General features: G+C 38.3%; 1 protein-coding gene across 2 annotated transcripts in view; it reads right to left on the bottom strand.

The window, feature by feature from the left end:
* Window positions 1-5,444: 5,444 nt before the first annotated feature.
* The window catches only part of LOC107798886 (protein PIR), a 42,250-nt gene continuing 25,526 nt past the window's right edge, over window positions 5,445-22,168 (bottom strand). For both annotated transcript variants that reach the window (XM_075232870.1, XM_075232869.1), the window contains exons 24-30: window positions 21,855-21,998; window positions 21,519-21,606; window positions 19,612-19,742; window positions 16,843-17,050; window positions 14,973-15,145; window positions 12,186-12,392; window positions 5,445-5,808 (exon numbers count right to left, since the gene is read on the bottom strand). In XM_075232870.1, the coding sequence (XP_075088971.1) occupies window positions 5,614-5,808; window positions 12,186-12,392; window positions 14,973-15,145; window positions 16,843-17,050; window positions 19,612-19,742; window positions 21,519-21,606; window positions 21,855-21,998 (1,146 nt within the window). In that variant the 3' untranslated portion in view covers window positions 5,445-5,613. The remainder of the gene's footprint in view (window positions 5,809-12,185; window positions 12,393-14,972; window positions 15,146-16,842; window positions 17,051-19,611; window positions 19,743-21,518; window positions 21,607-21,854; window positions 21,999-22,168) is intronic.

Consider the following 22,168-nt stretch of genomic DNA (forward strand, 5'->3'; position numbering starts at 1 on the left):
AAACATCTTGGGGGAATACAAGTTAATCAGTCGAGCCAGGGAGAGCTCTTCTCCCGTCTCCTAGCATAGCCGCCGAAGACAGGCTACCGTCCGTCACACAGAAGGGCTCACTTGTGCCAAGCAGACTTGATAACGAATCAAAACTCCAATATTAAGGATACAAGTCCCCCGCTCAACGAGAACGGACCCAAAGTGAAGGGGTACATATAAACGTACGTAAACCGTTCTTAAAGAAGGTTACCCGCTCCACTATATCGGGAGAGATGCTGTTTAAAACATGACAACCGTTGTCTTCCTTCTCAGCGGGGATGCTAGAAGGACGGATGGAAGAAGGGTACACACCAACAGCCCATGTGAGGGAGTTAGCGGAAGGGAGCTTCCCTTCAAAGTCCTTGGTTGTACTAAGTTTTCTCAGGATAATGGTGCTCACTGTAGAAGGTGCGACATCATCAATGATTTTATTGTTCTTTGAAGAGCTGAAGTTCTTGGAAGAAGAGGCCATAGTTAGCAGAGGGTAACAAGAGTTTTTCTGAAAGAGAGGGTTAAAGAAAGTTGAAAGCAAAAGAGAGTTGAGTAAGAAGAGTTGCGAGAATTCGAAAAATTGTGAAGTGTAAAAGGAGAAGAATGAAGTGTATAAGTAAAGGAATATGCGGCTAAGATCGTGGCCATGATTACCTCGAGAACCAGCAAAAGTATTGCTGAATAGGATGACACCTCTTCGGGGCATTAAATGCGGAGAGACGTGCGTCTAATCAAGCGTCAGAAACGTTTCAGAGAGGGTCAGTAAATTTCCCGCCAAGAAAGGTATCTTTACCAACTTCCCGATGGCACAAGGATGTGCCACCGGAAAGCATGGGGACTATTTGTATAGGGTAAAATTGGTTCATATTAAATGCTCGTATAATAGAGCGACACGTGAAATCAGAGACAGATGAAAAGCAAGACAGGTGGAAGTCAAGACCGGGGGCAGCAGTCTCGGTCGGCACCAGGAAATCCCCAAAGGGAATGTTGCTCATGAAGACAAATAGATGCATGTCATCCGATAGCATTCAATAAAAAATATTCTGCAGTTTTAAATACATAGTCCGTTATAGAGAATATGACATTCGTAGCCTGCCGTTACATATTCTTCAATGGTCCCATACTTGTCATTTAAGAGGGGCTTGATCCTAGGACCTTGTTCCCTAAGTGCCTCTATAAATAGGGATTTCAACAACCAATGTAAGGATACTAATTTTCTGGCAAGCTTATGCTATACATATTATACTAAGCTTAATAACACTTTATTTCTTGTTTATTGGTATTATTGTTGCCTTCGGAAGCTCTGCTCGCGGAACCAAGTTATATTCTATTTTATCTCGATTTCAATGCTAAGTCTTGCATTTTTATTTAATTTATTTATTATTTTGGGACCAAATCAATTCGTTTATCTATAAACCACATATAAATTCAGTTGTATTATTTTACGGGGTAAACAAAATTATATATGACTATGTGATTAAGTTAAATTTAATTAGGAAGGCTAAATAAGTTTTGTATATAGTATACGTAGGTAGAAATCCCTTAAAAATAGTTGCTCGTTGTAAATGACTCGAATAAAGTCGTAGCAAGATGGGTGGAGAGACTCAATTATTATTAATATAATATAGAAGGAAAGGAAGTAATAGAAGTTAGGTGAAATGTAATAACTTTGTGGTAGCACAACTCGTGGATGTGTCTCACATTTATTGTTCTCTCTCTTATTATTGAAGAGAAATTACATTTGTTGTTCTTGCCTACTTTTCAACAAAATGTCTAAGTATTTTCTTTTTTATAAATCTTATAATTTCGCCCAATCTTTTACTTCATATTCTGGCTAAATTTTAGGGCGATAATGAAAATTGTGTTCCTCTCGAAGAATGTCGACTTTCCTGTTAAATCTTGTAACTTCTTAAATTTGTTCTTTCTCCTTATGGACTTTCTTCTCTCTCTCTCTCTTTTTTTTTTTTTGATAACTTCATCCGCATTTTTTACTTTATTGAAATATATGGAGCAAATTATGTCTTATATTACAAGAAAACACAAACCCCTGGTTCTTTGCCTGTCCTTGACAGTTGACCCCTGTCTTACTGATATCTTCCTCCGGCCGTATAATCCCTAGACAACTCTTGGCTTTTATGCATGTTGACAGATTACGTGGCAGATTTTATGAATGTATCGCGTGCTCTGGTAATAGACAAAAGTCATTCACCTCAAACAATTAATCAGAATTTAGTGGTATTTTTACTTCTTCTAACTATTGAAAGTGGACTAAGTTTACCACTTAATACTTACGGGTGTAGCGTGATGGATAGTCTTTCTTTGTATTTGATCAAAGGTTCTTTAGAAATAACAAAAAAAATTGATGAGGAGCACTTTTTCTTTTAATAGATTATAAGCACGTAATGCGAATCTTGATTAGTAAAAATCCAAAATAAATATCGAACATCAAATAGGAAAACAAAACAGAAAAATAGAAGCCTAACCGTTAAAGCTCATTCTATAGTATTAGCTTTAATTCTTTTAACCAGCTTGGCACTCTCATGGTGAAATACATGTAGACTGGTTTGACTACATGTGATTTTACCATCTTTCCAAAGGTCTAGTAGTTTACATTTTCAGCAAAAGTTAAAGCATATTTAATACATGTCATAATGTTTAGGTACTTCGAGATCAATGCGTAGTATTACAAGTTGGAAAATTCTGTCTTAATATTTAAATTTTTTGTTAAACAATATTATTGATGTAAGTTTAATAATAGGCGTTGATTCTTTGACCAAACGTTAGAAAAACAAGTTAAAGCTTCCAGCTGAAATGCTCCCTTCAATCATGCAAAGGAAGAAATTAAAAAATAGATAGGTCGTTCAAAAATAGCCCAAATTCAAAAATAATCGAAATTTAGTCATTTTTTAGGTAAAGATAAATCTGAGCGAAAATACTATTCAAAACACGGAAAATACGTCAGTATATTATGCTGAAGTTCCCGCATAAGTATACTTGAACTCCAGCATATTATACTGGAGTTCCAGGATAAGTATGTTGGAACTCCAGCATAATATGATGGAGTTCCAGCATAAGTACACTAGAACTCCAGCATAATATACTGGAGTTCCAGCAAGTATACCGGTCCAGCATAATATACTGGAGTTTGGAGCACCGGTGCTCCAGTCTCCAGTATATTATACTGGAGCCAATCTCTATTGCAACAAAATAGTGACTATTTTTTATTGACTTAGTAAACGTTGACTATACCGTGCTATTTTTACTCATGCAAAAGGGACCATAAAGCATTTATTGTTTTCCAGCTTTCGCCAGCTCTGCCTTCTCAAGAAAAAGGCTTTTTTGTACCTAAGTGGTCGTTTGGTTACAACTAGGAGTGACAAACGGTTTTGTCGGTGGAATATGGTTCGGATCGAAATTGTAGGTCAGGTCGGATATGGTTCGGTTCGAAAACAAATAATGAAAAAATGGATAAATTATCCGACCCGACCCATATTTAATACAGATAAAACGGGTTAACCGACTGAGTAACCATATTATTCATGATTTCTTGCATATAATCACTTTTGAGAAAATTCCTAGTCTCCCTAACTTGAGGAACCCCCAATTTGAGGCTTTACAAATGTAAAAGTTAGACCTATTGGTTATCCATTTGCTAAATTGATAATATGGTTTTTATTCATATTTGACCCGTTTTTAAAAAGTTTATTATCAAACCCAATTTTTAGTGGATAATATGGGTGGTTAACTGTTTTCTTTTAACCATTTTACCACTACTAATTACAGCCTTACAGGAAATGGGGTTATCCAAGTATAGAATTTGGGATTAACTTTATGGAGCGTTTAGTTGTAGCCTTGTAGGTATAAATTTAAATTAGAATAAAACTTATAATTACATGGCATAATTTTGTCTACCCAAGATTGAACAAAACAACTCCGAAAAAGTTAAGTTTTGTCTAAGGAAAAGAAAAGAAGGCTGACATGTAGTCAAAGATACTTTTCACGGAAAATGTTCTTATGAGAACGTAAATGGAAGAGGTTAATTTGAATGAGTGATATATAATGGTCGATGAGACTAGGAACGTTCACATTGACAGTTTACGTGAAGAAGAACAAATAAAAAATGTAAATACTTTTTTTGTGCAACAATTCATAGTAAATGATCTTTTACTATGTTTTAGGAGTTGTGATTTATAACACGGGTGAAAATAGGTTTCTCCCTCCAACTTTCAACAATAGTCTTTTGTACGCATGTGGGTGGGTGAAGCATGTTATAGAGTTATAATATTACTCCCCGTCTCATATTATTTGTCATAATTCTATTGTATATGTTCCTTAAGAAAAATTAATTAATGGGATTTGGACTACTTTACCCTTATTCATGTCTCAATATTTAACCTTTCTTCATTGTTATTTGAATAAAGTTGTCCATAATTGAGGTCTTTGTAGTCTTCAACAATAATTATTACTAAGGGTAAAAAAGAAAAAAATAATTAATTTTGTCTTGAATTTCTAAAATGACAAATAATTTGAGATAATTATTTTTAGTAACCACAACTGATACTATGAGACGGAGGGAGTATTAGCGAAGTATAGAGTGTTTGATGAAATTTATGAGTATTAAATATGTATTAGTTATGTCTAAATATTTGTTGTAAGAAGAATATCAAATAAAAGTTAAGATAGCTGTAAAGAAAATTACTTGAGCATAGAAATATGGGAAATTATTTTCCCTTTTTGATGAAAATATTTTATGGTAATCAAACATTATCGGCAATGACTAATGAAAAACACTTTCTAAAAATAATTTCCTTTCATACCGAACACACTTATATATCCATCCAAGATTTTCACAGATAAGGTCCTTCTGGCTAGACTCTCCAACTCCCTTAGGCAAGAATAACTCCGGCTAAGATTAAAGAATGAATACAGTGTCAACTTTTTTAATATTAAAAAAAAACTCCACAGGGAACACGTTAAGTTATTAGATTACAGTTGTGATTCTATTTTTGGGTTAATAATAACGGTTATTGGCGCATTTAGCTGAAACTCTTTTAGTTATTTTTTGTAATTTTAAACGCAGCACTTCAAAGAGATCTCGAGCAAACAATATTCTGTTCTTTTGACATGATTTTGACTCTGAAGACTAAAACGAACGCAGGTTGTCCTTAAAATTTTGGCTTGAATCAAAGGTCCATGCATTTAGCCATTTTGCTTAAATAGAAAGGTTCTCCTTCCTCATGAATTCAAACAAATAGTCATTTATGCATTCGGGAAATTTCACTCATTTTTTTTTCTTTTCTGCATTTTGCCCCGATTTAACTAATCTGGCAGTCTTTGCGTACTCTCTGCTCTTTCTCCATTACCTATTTATCGGATCATTATTTGAACTAGTTGAATATATCATTCTGCTGCCTCAGAAACTATTTTGATGAACTCGTTTTACTTAATTTTACAGTATCTGAATCTCTACCATCACTGATAAAGTACTATCCTTCATTGTCAGAGCAACAAGTACAGCAATATAGATATATTACATACACAATAACACAGGCATACCATGACAGCTCCCGCAATGAAAATAGAAGCAAGATCTCAGGCACCTTTCTGTGGCAATGTTTCAAAGGCAGACACAGTATTCTCAAATTTTACCCGATGCAATGGTGCACCACTTTGTTTGATCGCACAAGCCTGTTTATCTTCCAATGGGCAGCGGGCTTTCAACATTGAAAATACGTGATTATTTAGCCTCCTAGCTTTCTTCATAGCTTCTAGCAAACCTTCAATTCCCTTTAGATTGAAAAGGAAGTTTGGTCAATGAAGGGCTGAAAGGATTAGATGGAAAATACATGATATTCTACATACCAAAATGAGTGTAAACAATAGTTATAAAGAGAATTGAAGAGGATACGAAATGAAAATCTATAGTACAACACTTGCAAATAAAATTAATTGTTCTCCCTTGGTTTAGCCCCCCCCCCCCCCCGGGGGGTTCTCATGTCAGAAATTATAGACGGTGAATCGTAAATCAAGCCGATAGAACAAAGAACTTCTTGCTAGCTAAATCCTACGACTTCCAAATCCACACTTATCCTTTCCCTCAATTATTATTAATAGTTACTATATTGTTTTCCATAGTTTTTCATTTTCCTTTTGAAATCATCGCCACATTTTCTTCACTACTATGATTATGCATAGTGAAAGACTAACATACAAGAGTTTTTGGTGCTTTAGTTACCATTTTGTGTTAGTTTTGATCTTGTTTTTTCATTAATTTTGGCACCTTTGCTTGATTTCAACTAATACATCTTCAGTATATTCCATTATGCCATGATGTTACAACAACAACCACCCAGTTAAATCCCACTAATGGGGTCTGGAGAGGGTAGTAGGTATGCAGACTTTATCCCTACCCGAAGGGATAGAGAGGTTGTTTTAAAAAGACTCTCGGCTCAAGAAGACAAAAAGTCAAAAAGAGACAATATCAGTGTTATCACAGAAACCATAAGAAAATATAAGAAAAACAGGAACATAAAATCCAGAAGAAAGCTGCAAAACAAAAGCGACAACTAGTAAATAGGTCCGGCACTAAAAAAGAAATAGTAAGACACGACATTGCCACCCGTTACCTAGACAAAACCTACAAGACTACTCTAGCAACAGAACGAACTAATGCAAGACACAACTACCTCCTAACCTACAACCCTTACTCGACCTCCACATCTTCTTATCAAGTGACATGTCCTCAGAAATCTGAAGCCTCGCCATGTCCTGCCTGATCACCTCTCCCCAATACTTCTTAGGCCGCCCTCTACCTCTCCTCATGCCCTCCACAACTAGCAGTTCACACCTCCTTACCGGAGCATCTGGGCTTCTCATCTGTATATGCCCGAACCATCTGAGCCTCGCTTCCCGCATCTTGTCATCAATGGGAGCCACGTACACCTTCTCCCGGATATCATCATTCCTAATCTTGTCCATCCTATTGTGCCCGCACATCCACCTCAACATCTTCATTTCAGCTACTTTCATCTTCTAGATATGCGAGTTCTTAACAGGTCAACACTCAGCCCCGTACAACATGGCCGGTCTAACTACCGCTTTATAAAACTTACCTTCGAGTATCGGTGGCACTCGCTTGTCACACAGGACTCCAGATGCTAACCTCTACTTCATTCATCCTACCCCAATATGGTGTGTGACATCCTCGTCGATCTCTCCTCCCCCCCGGATAACCGACCCAAGGTACTTGATGCTGCATCTACTTGGGATGACCTGTGAGTCAAGCCTCACATCCACGCCCACTTTCCCCGGCTCAGCGCTGAACTTACACTCCATGTATTCTGTCTTCGTCCTGCTCAGCTTGAAACCCTTAGACTCAAGAGCATGTCTCCAAACCTCCAGCCTCTCGTTAATACGCGACTCATCAATCAGAACTATGTCATCGGCGAATAGCATGCACCATGGCACCTCCCCTTGAATATGGTGTGTTAGCGCGTCCATCACCAGGGCGAATAAGAACGGGCTGAGCGCAGAGCCTTGGTGTAACCCCATAACAATCGGAAAATGCTCAGAGTCGCCTCCTACTGTCCTTACCCGAGTCTTAGCCCTATCATACATCTCTTTAATCGCCATAATGTAGGGAACTGACACACCTTTTACCTCCAAGCATTTCCAAAGAACTTCCCTAGGAACCTTGTCATATGCTTTCTCTAAGTCAATAAACACCATGTGCAGGCCCTACTTCCTATCTTTGTACTGTTCCACCAACCGCCTAACAAGGTGTATAGCTTCTGTAGTAGAACGACCCGGCATGAACCCGAACTAGTTGTCGAATACAGATACTGACATCCTCACCCTCGCTTCAACCACCCTCTCCCACACTTTCATGGTGTAACTAAGTAATTTGATACCCCTCTATTTGTTACAACTCTGAATAACACCTTTGTTCTTATACAGTGGAACCATCGCACTCCACCTCCACTCATTTAGGATCCTCTTTACCTTAAAAATAACATTGAACAACCCAGTCAACCATTCCAAACCTGCTCTCCCCACACACTTCCAAAATTCCACCGGTATCTTGTCAGGCCCGGTCGCTCTGCCCCTAGTCATCTTGCTTATAGCTCTCACCACCTCCTCAACCTCAATGCGCCTGCAGTACCCAAAATCACAATGACTCTCGGAATGCTCCAATTCACCTAGCACAATATCCTGATCTCCTTCTTCATTTAGAAGTTTATGAAAGTAAGTTTGTCGTCTCCTCTTAATTTGGGAATCTTCCATCAATACTATACCATCGTCGTCCTTGATGCATCTTACTTGGTCTAAATCACGAGCCTTCCTCTCTCTCAACTTGGCCAGCCGGAACAACTTTTTCTCCCAGCCTTTCTCCCCTAGTTCCTCATATATATGACCATAAGCCGCAGTCTTAGCTTCCGTGACCGCCAGCTTAGCTTCCTTTCTAGCTACCTTATACCTCTCCATGCTAACTCGCCTCTCCTCCTCACCTTTGCTCCCAACTAACTTTAGGTACGCCTTCTTCTCTTCCACCTTACCTTGGACCACTTCATTCCACCACCAGTCTCCTTTGTGGCCGCCAGAGGCACCTATCGAGACCCCTAATACCTCTCTCGCAGCCTCCCTTATACAGTTTGTTGTCGTAGACCACATAGTGCTTGCATCACCACTACTCCTCCAAGCTCCCATTGCCGACAATCGCCCCTCCAACTCTTGGGCTTTATCCTTAGTTAAGGCTCCCCACCTAATTCTCAGTCTTCCTCGAGCATACCTTTTCCTCCTCTTTAACCTAATACCAATATCCATCACCAATAGTCTATGATGCATCGTGAGTATCTCACCTTGCAATCCTTGCATAACCCTCTGTCACACTTCCTGAGGAGGAGATAGTCAATCTGAGTCTTCACCACCGCATTTTGAAAAGTGACCAAATGCTCCTCCCTCTTCGGAAAGGTAGAGTTCGCAATCACCAACCCAAAAGCCTCAACGAAGTCCAATAACGAGGTACCTCCTCCGTTCATCTCCCCAAAATCGAAGCCTCCATGCACCTCCCCATAACCACCTGTGGACGACCCAATATGACCATTGAAATCCCCTCCTATTAATAGCTTCTCAGCAGGCGGAACCTGGCGCACAATCTCATCTAATCCCTCCCAGAAACGTCGTTTAGCCTCTTCATCTAAGCCCGAATACGGCGCACAGGCCCTAACAACATTTAGAGTGCACTCTCCAACCACCAACTTAATAATCATCAATCTATCATTCACTCGTCTAACCTCAACCACAGACTCTCTAAGCTCCCCATCCACCAAGATACCCACTCCATTCTTACCCCTCTCGACTCCTGAGTATCAAAGTTTATACCCGTCCGCGTCCCTCGCCCTCAACTCTACCCACCTTGTCTCTTGTACACACGCTATATTGATCCTTCTCTTCTGGAGGATCTTCGCCAACTCTATAGACTTTCCCGTCAATGTACCTACGTTCCATGACCCAATTCTCAACCAATGGACACCCTTGTACTCTTTACCTCCCTTGCCTCCCGACCTGCCCTCTAACCCCTGCCCTATCTCCCGTCCTACCCCCTGCTCCCCCCGAGGACATGACCTCACTCGACCATCCCAGACCACAGCCACTATATCTACGTCAGACTAAGGGGAATCACTAACACACACAAGGCAATAGACCAAACTAGAAGAAGACAAGTTGCAACTAGACACTAATACGATGAGTAAAATAATATGGACTAAGACAAAGTATAAATTAAAGACTAAATTAAAGTATAAACTAAAGACTCAGGATCAGCAAGATATATAAAACTAAATATCCTAGACCCTCCGAATAGGGCAGGGAGCAAATACACAGGTCTAAACAATACTATGCCATAATGTTAATGTCTGAATTAAATTGCCCTAAGCTTTTAGAATAATAGAATAATATTAAGGGGGACTATCTCTACCAATTTCCCGGTGACACAAAGTTATACCACCGGAAAACAGGGGGACTATCTGTATAGGATAAAATATGTTCACATTTAATGATAGCATGAGAAAGCGACACGTGGAGCCGAAACAGAAGACAGTCGGGTCCGAACGCAACGATCTCGTTTGTTACAAGAGGAATGATATTCATAAAGGCGGAATAAATACCTGCCACCCGGTAGCATTCAATGAAGCATATTCTATAGCATTAAGTGCACGGTCTGTTATAGAGAATATGGTATTCACTGCCTACCGTCACACATTCTTCAATGGCCCTCATAATTGTCATTTAAGAGGGGCTTGATCCTAGGACCTTGTTCCCTAGGTGCAGCTATAAATAGTGAGCTCTACCATCATTGTAAAAAAAAAAAGGAATTTTCGGACAAACAAACATTATACTTTGTTCAAAGCTCAATACGATTTTACTTTCTTGCTTATTTACATTGCTCTTACTACCTCCGGAAGATCTGCTCCCAGGACCGAGATGTCTGCTGTTTTACATTGATTTCAAGGCTAAGTCTTATATTTTTGTCTAATTTATTTATCATTTTAGGGTCAAATCGACTCACTTGTCTATAAACCACGTATAAATTCAATTGTACCGTTTTACGGGTAAACAGAGATGAGAAAGAGAAATCCTCATCTTTCTTCTTTTGTTTGAGAAAGGAGACAAAGTGAAAGTAAAAAAGAATTGAGGCCCTTATTTCATTATCTGATTTATGTTGTATGGTCAACTTCTAAGATTGGATTCCATGGTGCAAGCTATTTGCAAATGATATTGTATTAATTGATGAAACTAGTGAAGGAATCAACAAGCTTGAACTACGGAGAATCATTTTATGGAGCACGGAGATTAGAAAAAGTTTTAACACAAGACAGCATAAACATTACAAGTTTAATACCCACAAGAATAATCAAGTAAAGTGATAGTATCAAACAAGATTGGATGCTTAAATGCAGACATTTCAAATTTCTCAGAGTTTCAAGAGAAAAACATAATAGAAGAAAACAAAAATACAACATCAGAATAAGATGGCTGAACTAGATAAGTATTATAGGATTGCTATGTGATAACATACCTACCAAAGTGAATGAGAAATCTATAAAATAGTTGTGAGACCAACAGTGTTATATTATATAAAGTGAATTTTGGCTTCTAAGACCTAACACATCACGAGATCAGAGTCGTCAAAATAGGCAATATGAATTAGTTGGGATTAGGTCATTGTTGACAGACTTACATTAGGTTGGCGATTGTCAGTAGCCTTTTTAGTTTGGTTAGAGATTTACATGTAGTGTAAAGTTAAAGAAGTTCTAATTGCAGAAAACCCCTAATTCATCTTAGAAGCCGCAACTAGGTTAGGATTGAGGCATAGTTGTCATTGTTATTGTTGTTTGATGGATCTTCCAGCTAAACAGCTTTCAGGAGCATAGCTGCACCCCTTAACAAACACATGATAGCCTTCTTTAGATCTTTGATTCTGTTTAATCTCATTTGTTAGGTTTAACAGCCTTCTATAATGATTGCATAAAAAATTTCCAGATCACAACTAAGGTCCTGGGACTGTTGAGTTATATAGTGGTTTCACATGAGATGTGTAGGACTTCTAAAAGGATTTATAAAGATCTTGGCTCTAATACCAATTACCCTAAGGCTTTTGGTTGTATGGTCAGATTTTTTTCACATGATATCATAGCACATAGAGATTCTAGGTTCAAGTCTTACCACATCAATCAACATAATTATTTCTTTTGGATAATTATGTAAAGATAAGGTATTAGCAGCAAAGCATGAAGCAAAACCCTGTTTTTATAAGGCTTTCAGCATGTCACCTAAAAACACAACTCCCAGTTTGTATGTTTCACTTTCTCAGAACTATATGAAACGAGAAGTTGGTGTACCTAAATCATTCAATAATCTCCTATATATATGTGTGTGTGTGGGGGGGGGGGGTGTAAGAGAGAGCAGTGGTTGGAATAATTATGCGTCAATTAAACTGTCACAACAAAATTTTAGTTGACACAGTTTCGAATAATTTTAGTTGAAAGAAACACAAGCCATCATGAAGTGGAGAACATAATTATAGTGTTAATTCTTACAGATGCAGTTCCACATGTTCAAAATAACAAAGAGCATTATTTGTTTGGTTAATTCGCAAATCATACCTGGAGGAAATTAGGATTCTTCTGGGTTGGCGATATTGCTACAGACTCCACCTCGGCAACATTGAGGACTTGATGGGAAAAATCAAACAGTTCAAAATGCAATTGTTGGCCAAGCAGGTAGATTATTGTACATCCACCCCAAGCAACTGAGTCGCCCAACATTTCGTAAGTGTTGGATTGTAGCTGAACAGATTCCTCCAAGTATTCCTACAGTTGGCAACAACGTCAAATCAACAGTTTACACCAAAGATATTTCCACTCTCTGACAATCAGAGTACTAAACAAGGTTATATCTTGGCCATGAATCACTAAGGTGCTAGGGAACAACCTTTTAGGCTTCCCATGAGGAATATTCATCTTGACGACACCCCCTCGACTCCAAAGGGATTGGACAGTTCTACTTACCTAGTGTAACTTTTAGTTCCGCTAGGATAATGAATTCCTCTTTTATTTTTTTGGAAAAGGTAATGATATTCTCTTATTGGTGTCTTCCTTTAACATATCTTGCTTTATTGTCAAATTTAAGAAAATAATAAAGAGTCCTGGCTTCTTGTATAATGACGGTATTACTTTATAGGTCCCTCTGTATTATATCTACTTTAATTGAGTTGTGCACAGTTGGAAAAATATGTCTGATGAATGTAGTTGGGTTATCCGTTATCCTGTCATATATTAAAACCAATGCTGAAACATGTTGGCCTTAGTTTTGCAGAAGAGATCATATCTTGGCTAAATAGACTAATTAACATGGACTACAAGTACTTGTAAAAAAAACTATCATGGACTACAAGTAGTAATTTTGACTAATTTAGAGAGGATAACCAATATTGGACTACCTGGAAAAGCATATTGTTTTTAGAGCTTCTGAAAAAATGCAGGGAGCGAATACATTACAAAGCAGAAGCCAGAAACTTTAGTGCACCGGCCCTTCCCCGGACCTCGCACATAGCGGGAGCTTTAGTACACCGGGCTGCCCTTTTTTCTTTTTATTTCTTTTAATCTTTGATAAGCAAGACAGATTTCATTAAACTGCACCAAGCAAGTGCGTAATTTGTACACAAAAAAGATTACAGTCTACCATAGTAACAGTAGGGAGTCAAAACTTTTGTGTTATTTAAATTGTATTAGAACTTTCCACCTAACGAAAGTGAACAACATATCCAGATAACCTGGAAAGGAGAGGGAAAAAAGTCACCATTACGTGAAAGAAGTAATTGCGGATAGATTAAGTGAAAAAAGAACATAAGGGAAGAGATAGATGAAGACTTGATGATTTGGTGAAGACAAGGCACACCTATATATAGGTGTTAACATACATGATAGTTTTTCTAAATTAGACAACATCAACTACAAGAACATAAAGCTCTAACACTTTAACTCTCAACATCCTCACACGTCCCCTCTAAGTCAAAGTGGGAAAACCAACTTGAATTTTTTTGTGTTGAAGACATTAAAAGTAGATATAGTCGGAATACATACTGGAAAATCGTGCCAAATCTGGCTGGAAAAGCTCTGGTCGTTGGAAAATATATTGCTGGAGCAGTATCCAGGAGATGAATCGAAAATGGTCACCAGAAAGAAGTGTGGCATTGTCAGAGAGGTACAGTGCATGGTGACGTTGGAACGGTCATAGGAAATAGAAGTAGTGATGCAGTCGGTGAAAAGAGGCACAGTAACGCTGGAACAGTCACAGGAAAGAGGCAAGGTGACACTAGAAGATTCGCTAGAAGAGGTGTGGTGCCATCGGAGAGGTAGCCAAAAGAAGGCGCTGGGGTGAGCGCGAAGAGAGTCGCTGGACGGTTGCTGAAAAGAGGAGCCGGGTGGTCAGTGAAAAGGTGTCAGGCAGTCGTCAAAAAGTGACAGCTATTTAAATAGCCGGACAGAGAGGAGTGGCGTGTGAAAAAGCTGCTTTGAATATAAGTTTTTCTGAAAAAAGGCAGAGTAGATTATTGCTGGGGGTAAGTCAGAGGAACGACCCAAAGAACCGGAGAGGGGAACTGGCTGGCAGAAGGATGAGCAGCATCGATTGCAACTGGGACAATGCAGAAAGAAATAAGGAAAACATTGGTGGGGCCGTTAGGTGTATGGCCACGTGATGGTAAGCATAAACGATTTGAATCTCAACTGCTGAAATCAATACTTCAATCAACACCACCATCATACCCAGTGTAATCCCACATAGTGGGGTCTGGACAGGGTAGTGTGTACGCAGACCTTATCCCTACCATGACTTTTTTTAACAATTAAAAAAAAAAAAGAGTCTCAACCAAGATTGTAAAGGCTGCGATGCCCTGTGAAAAGGAAAAAAAAAGGAAGAGACATATTAAAGACCTGATAATTTAATGAACACAAGGCACACCTACTTATAAGTGTTGAATAAAAACACATGATATTTTTACAGTGTGGGACAATAGCTAACATAAGAACATAACTCTTCTAACACTCTACTCCAACACTAAACACTTAACATTCTAATAGACTAAAATAGGGAATAGGTCAAACAAAAAGGAATAGAGGTAGTTCTTTTAATCAGAAAAAGGTACAGAGGTAATAAATTGCAGGGATTCTGCATAAACTATGATTCCATGACAGTCCAGCTGATAGTTGTTGATGTATTAATCAGGTAAATTTGTAACCAGAGACAAACATAATGTGTGCACAAGCACAACAAATTTGCAACATTGAAGACATCATTAGTGTTCAAAACCATTGAAATATGCAGTTAAAACTTAAAAATGCAATGAAATTTTATAAAACAAATGAAGCGAATGATGTTTTGTATCTTACAATTTGGAGTCCACTGAAAATCCGGTAGAAGTCCTTGGAAGTGGTAATATCAATAAATCCCGTCTTTGGGGCTGCACTCCATTTACTGCAGTATTTATCTAATGCGGCACTTGTAAAAGCAAAGGCATATTCCAGCACACTTCCAGTGTTAATATTGGCCTTATACAACAAATCTGAAACAAAAATGGAAAGGGGAAATGCTTATGTTACATGATACAAGAATAAAGCAAACAAGATTATCAACTTAGAACAACTCAAACAAATAACAGGATTTACTGGTTGTCACGTAACAATCATAGTAGTTATGATCATTACCGTTCTTAAAAGAAGGAATAAAAGAAAATAGAAATTGCACAAAAGCATGAAAGAGAGACAAAATTGGAGGAATCTTTATGAGTGTTTAACAAGAGGGAATCAGAAGTAACTTCCCACCTTAGCTTCCCTAGTTCATAACTACCTTCTATACATGAGCAAGGACTCAGTTCAAATGATTCATGAAAATGAGCCTAAACTGCAATTTTAATAATTTATTTATCGCTGGCGGTGAAGGGGAGCTTTGGCATAATTGGTAAAGTTGTTGTCGTGTGACCAGGAGGTTATGGTTTCGAGCCGTGGAAACAGCCTCTTGCAGAAATGCAGGGTAAAGCTGTGTATAATAGACCCTTGTTGTCCGGCCCTTTCCCGGACCCCGCGCATAGCGGGAGCTTAGTGCACCTGGCTGCCCTTTATTTATTGCTCGCGGTGGGACCGTCCAAATTCACATAAAATTTCGCCACATATACAAGCCCACATCTTTGTTACCAATCACACTAAATGTGCTGAAAAAATAAATGACAAAATATATGATACAGGGAGAGGATATCTTGCTCCTATATAGTTTACTACTCAATGATATGTGTATTTTACCTAGAGACCCTTATTAGCCACAGGAACCAGTCCAGTTTTTTCCTATCATCTTAAAAGCAAATGGCTTCATAACTAGTGAAACATGGCAACGAAAATGATACTAAAATGCTAATAAAGACAAGATATAGCAAGTTGGCAATATCTATCCCCAAGTTGCTCGGACACGGCTGCGGGTGTCCGACACGGTTATGATCTAGAGGTCGGATCCTTCGAATGTAAATTTTAAGATTCGGGGATACGAATCCTAGTACGGATACGGGTGCGGGGATCGGGCTCAAAATAATTCAAAAAAATAAATATAAAAATATCTCTAAATTATGAGAAACTTTGAGGAATACTTACGTATAGTTTGTAAAGTGTGGATTTCTTTTTCATTCTCATGTTGTAGATAAGTAAAAGATTGATTTCCTAGATACGGTAAGTTATCTTCTTCCCTAATTTTGGTTCTGATTTCGGGAATCAAATTGTATCTCGTCTCAAATTTTTCCGTCTGTCGTGGTCAGAGTACACAAAATTATTTGACCAGATCCGGTATGGATCCCACACACATACTAGTGTCGTATCGACACGGGTGCGGCACGTAAACTGCCGTGTCAGAGCAACTTAGATCTTTCCTAGTCCAAATATCTAATAAGCAAGTTTGCACTGTCTTTTGGATCCCAATTGTCTGATAAGCCTTTTAAAAAGTTGCAAATATTCTGGTACCTAATATAATTATGTAATAGGGCTTTCCTGCACATAAGACTAAATTCCTCTTCTTCAAGAGGAAAAAGAGGACACTGTAAGCATGATGGTACTAAAGCATCACAGTGACACAGTCCAATGGGGAATGTGCCAGAGAGACTTGAACCATGACTGCATTCTATGATATCAGACTTTAGATGCCATAATGAGTTGTTTAACATGTCTTAAATGATTATATCGACAAGCTCATTAAAAGGCTAGATACTGTAAAGGTACATACCAGCAGCTTCTGCTTGTCTTGATATAGTATGAAATGATGTTGGATTTGTACAGTTATGGTTGGACACGGTGGCAGTAGTTGCTGATTTAAACAGAGTGACCATAGGGCTATCTCCCCCATCTTGAGAGTGCAATATTTGCCCGTCAGCACCAGGAATCAAGCCCAACCAAGGGGCAGTTTGCATAAAATGGCGGGTATCCACTTCTCTCTGTCACATGTATAATACAGAAGATATTAAAGATTCCTCTTTGTGGAATATTATCACTACCACAACAGTAAATACCATCAGTTTTCATGCAAAAATAAGGTGATAACTAAAAAGTAAAAAGAACGTGAAGATTGTTGTAATTCAATGGTCCAAGATCAATTAACTTCATAGACAGATGTAAACAAATGAAAAAGGGCATCATGTCCAAAAAATAAAAAGGGTCAACAGCCTATTAGGCATTCATTTGCTCCATTCATTTCCTTTTACAGAAATCCTACTTTATGACACATAGGATGAGATCAAATATTGGAGAACCTTCTGCCTTAGGAGATTGTAAGCACAAGCTCCGACACAACTCCATACTTTATGCAAGTAATAAACTCTTATCCAGGTGAGCAGCAGGATCAGAAATGCTGTTCAACAGTCTGCCTTCCCCAAACATAACAAAGGACAATGTAGTAAACTCTAGTTACTGAGATATTCAAACTACTTTCAGATAACAAGGATTTAGGAAAATTGCCCAGGAGATCAAACCAATGTTATAAATAGCGCTCGCTACAGCGCTAAAAGCGTGTAGCGAGCGAGGCGAGTCAGTGTCGCCATTTCTGGGCTGTTGCGTTGCGAAGAAGAAAAGCGAGCGCCTCTGCCTTTGTAGCGAGAGGCGCTGCAATGCGAGAAGCGATTTGAGGCGTCGCTATTTGAAAATAATGCAAGAAAAGGCATCGGTTTATATTAAAACAACAAAATTAGGGCTTGGGTGAAATCACTTCTTACGAGCAGCGAACCCTTCTTCTCCAGTTCTTCTTCAGCGACAAAATAGGGGTTGGGTTCACATCTTCTTCTTCTTCCATCGTCAGCCATCAGCGACCCCTTCTTCACCAGGTATGTTTCTTTCTTTTCTTTTCTTCTTCTTCTACTTTCTTCTTCTTCTGGTCGACCACCATTGCTGTTCTTCTTTTTTCTTTTTCTTCTTCTTTCTTCTTTCTTCTTTATTTCTTTGCTCTGTTTTTGGGTTCTTTGCTCTGTTTCTTCCATCATCTCTTTCAGCTCTGTTTTTTCAATTTTGTTGCACTGTTTTTCAAAATAGAGCAGAGGCAGTAGGTTTATTTTTTTTGTTGCTTGTTTTAGAGTTTAGACTATCAGACTTTAATTTATGAATCTATGAGTCTATGACTATCTATTGCGTCTTTAATTTTTGAATGATATATTTATTAATATATTATTGTTATTGAGTTTTTAGTTATATGTATATAATATTTATGTTTTTGTATAAATTGTCGCTTCACATCAAAAAGACGAGCGCTGCACGCCTCTCGCCTCAGTGAAACGGGCCCTCTTCGCTATTTGTCGCCGCACGCTATCCAAAACACTGGATCAAACGAACAGTAGGTCTATTAACCATCTTGTGAATTATGTTGGTGCAACAATAACAATAACATACCGAATAGGCGAATATATTCCCACAAGTGGGGTCTGGGGAGGGTAGCGTATACACAGACCTTACCCCTACCTTGTAGAGGTTGTTTCCTCGGGTCTTAACTTATGTTGGTGGCGATAAATATATGTCACAGAAAGAGAAGCAAAGCAGTTTTGGAGAAGCGGAAAAAAGTAGCTTCTCCCCAAAAACACTTTTGAAAAGCACTTTTGAGAAAAATACACTTAGAAGCAGTTTTTAAAAACTTGGTCAAACACTGTGCTACTCATAAGTGTTTTTCAAATTAGTCCAACACAAACTGCTTCTCACCAAAATTACTTTTGAGAAAAGCACTTTTCAAATAAGCTGATTTTTGCAGCTTGGCCAAACGGGATATTAAACTTGTTTATTTTGAAAACACAGAAACAATATAAGCAAAAGATCCCCTGAAAATCTAGATTGAAACGCTCTAATAGCTGAAATCTTGCTGGAAAAGTAGTTTGTCAGAAAGATGGACGGATAGAGGTATAGTGCTGCAAGAACGATCACTACAAGGAGGCATGGTGTGACCTGGAATGGTAACGGAAAAGAGATTCAATGCCATGAGGACAGTCATTGAAAAGAGAGATAATACTTAACAATCGTCGAAAAGAGGCATGGTGTCGTGGGAGGCTGGAGCGGTCCTCCAAAGGTGAAGTGCCGCTAAAATGTCGCTAGAAACAGGCATGAAACAGCGAAGCCGGAATAAGAAAATAGAAGAGAAAGAAGAAAAACATTAGCAGGACATGCTGAGTCAGTCCACCCACCATTAGGCGAAAACTACTTGACTCTCTACCAAGATCCTAGAGGCTTTTAAACTGAATCGTGTGACCACCTCATCTAAAGTTTAAACTATTAAAGATAGTATATTTTATTTAACTACTAAATCTTGATGAGAGGTCTTCTTAGAGTTGGACCTACCTAATAACATCTTCACATACCACCTGTGTGGGGGGGGGGGGGAATTTACTGGAAATGGCAGATCACCAATTCAACATTTATCCTGCATTGACCTAACCGTATCCCTTATTTGGCTAATCAACTACCTGTTATAGTATCTGAAAGGATAATTTACTTATTGGTCATACCAGAAGCTCAGGAAACTTACCAATACAATATCAAGAAGTCCCATCCAGTACAATATGCTACCAATCTCCTTGATTCCACAAAGGACTTCAGCTTTGAGTTCAGATTTTGAATGCCAGCAGCTAAGATGCTCCTTGACAAGCCTCATACAGCCTAAGCATCGGAAAAAACAGTAAAAACACCATTAGATATCGAACAACAATAACCACTTAACAACATCGGGAAGCAGAGAATACAAAATGATATTTTATTTTTGGGATAATGTTTAATTATTTATTGATGTGATTTGGAATTGTCGCACATATGATGCATACAAAAAAGTAGACAATTCCACACAAAAGAAGATTCTCGTCTAAACAGCATACAGTCGCCAGTAGTGTTACATTCCTATTAAATAAACATTAAGTTTTGTGCATCCCCCATTATTCAATTCATTCATCCAATTATGGCCAAGGTCAAATTCTTCTTTGGTAGATTCATCACTGTCAAGAGGTCTGGGACCCTCCACCAGTGTATTAGCCTTTAAAAGATGCCGCTTCTCCTTTGTCCCGAATGCAGTTCATCCCTTGCGCAATCTGACTGTTCTGTGAGGAATTATTGAGTGAAGAGCAATGCCAAAAACTCAGAATTCAGCAATAAGGTCAAATTTAGATTGGTCTGCTTAAGACTAGCTTTCTAACTCTTTGATTGACAAATAAAATTGACTAGACTTCGGTAAAAGAATTGACGTGACTTCGGAAATGCAGACTTTTGCAATTCGAAGCTTGAAAACCAGGGTTTTGCCGCTAACCAAGTTTTAAAGGGCTGAATATAAGTGGATCATGGCAGTAAGGCCGCTCTACCACTTAGAATACTATTAATCCAGTTTAAAAGAAAACTAAATGAAATAGCTGCTTTTCTAAGCATGGAATATCATATATGCACTAAAAGATAAATACAAACTGATTCTAACTAAGATTACGGCAAGATTCTGCCTGTATGATATACATTACAAAAGCTGCTCTAGAAAAGATTATATCCATAAATCATAACTAATTGAACGAAACCTAAGAGACTATGCTGAGCGAGCAACATATTTTACTAAATTGTGCTCAGAAACTAATTAGAAATTTTCAATTTCAAACTTGCAGCAAGATTATTGACCAAATACATTGTCTCTGCATTCCATATTCCTGATGTTGAGAGCACATTAATGACCAAAGAAGATATATATCTAGAGCCAGTTGAAAGGGAAAAATCCAAGTTTGGTTCTTTAGCAATACTTCACGTTGAGGAGCAAAGGAGAGAAATATCTAGAGCCCTTATAGTTGAAAGGGGAAAAGGCATCTAAGTTTAGGTTATTTAGCAATACTTCAAACATTTTCTTCTTTCCTAATTCAATCACCACGGCATAAAAATCATTATGAGAGGTTATTAAACTCAAAATCCGAAGACAAACTCAGCGCTAACTCTCTAGAAGGCAAACTAGATGAGAAAAAGACTAATCACTTGGCTCGCACACAATACCTAAAGTACAAGAAGCTTCCTATTGTGGACCAAATAAGCTCAAGTATTTAGTCTAACATAAACCAGAGTTACCCGAAAAGAATTTTGAAGGAGGTTTTGCTTCTCCTTCTGAAAGAAGGCAGTAGGAATATTACACATAGTAAGGCAAAACAAGAAAGGGTGCAACATGGCTACCATTTCAAAAACTAACTTACACTAACAGGAGATGTAAGAGGCCAACAATGTCGAGTTTCAAAGGACAGTGATTATTGGTTAACCAACTACTCTGGGTTAGTACACGAACAGTCTCCCACAGGATGGCACCTTCACTGAAGTTGATTTCTGCTACCAGTATAGGTGAGGCAGAAGGATACGAGTCATTCAAAAAGCTGACATTTAGATTCCTTTGGAGGTCAACTTTGCTACATAATGCAACAAACTTACCTGATATACCACCATCAAATGGAAGCAACCCTATAGATTTTGGCAAAGCTTGTTGCAATCCAGTAATCATTGGTTCAACAGTAGTTATCTGGACGAGAATTCGCAATGCGTTAGCATTTAAACCAGAGCTTTGTAATGATAATATGCCACAAATTGCAGACAGATGAAGCTAAAAATACTTTCATTTATATGAACTTAAAGTCAGCAAGATGATTATCAAATAAGGAAAAACAAATCATGATAAATCAGTGGCTCTAGTACAGTGACATGAATACTGAAATAATAATGCAGGACATTATCGGGAGAGACACTAGCAATTGTCATAGATCTGTTTACCTTGTTCGATATATGATCCAAAAGGGCTCGCATAAGCCAAGGCAGTGACCTAGATCCCACGAGCTTGACTAGAGAAAACATGTGAGGAACGCCAAAAAAACCACAGTACAATCGAGCAAAGCTCTGGTAAGCAGAATTCAAATCCTACAGCAAGAACAAAGGGAATGATTAATTATACTATATAATAATTCAAATATCATGGAAAGCAATTGTATCCAGTCTATCCAAGATACATGAAATATAATTATCTTCAAATCAAATACAACTATGACAAAAAGTTGTTTGCATCTAAGTTGCTCGGACTCTTCACTTTA

The sequence above is a fragment of the Nicotiana tabacum genome, chromosome 16 (assembly GCF_000715075.1).
Source record: "Nicotiana tabacum cultivar K326 chromosome 16, ASM71507v2, whole genome shotgun sequence".
Lineage (NCBI taxonomy): Eukaryota > Viridiplantae > Streptophyta > Magnoliopsida > Solanales > Solanaceae > Nicotiana > Nicotiana tabacum.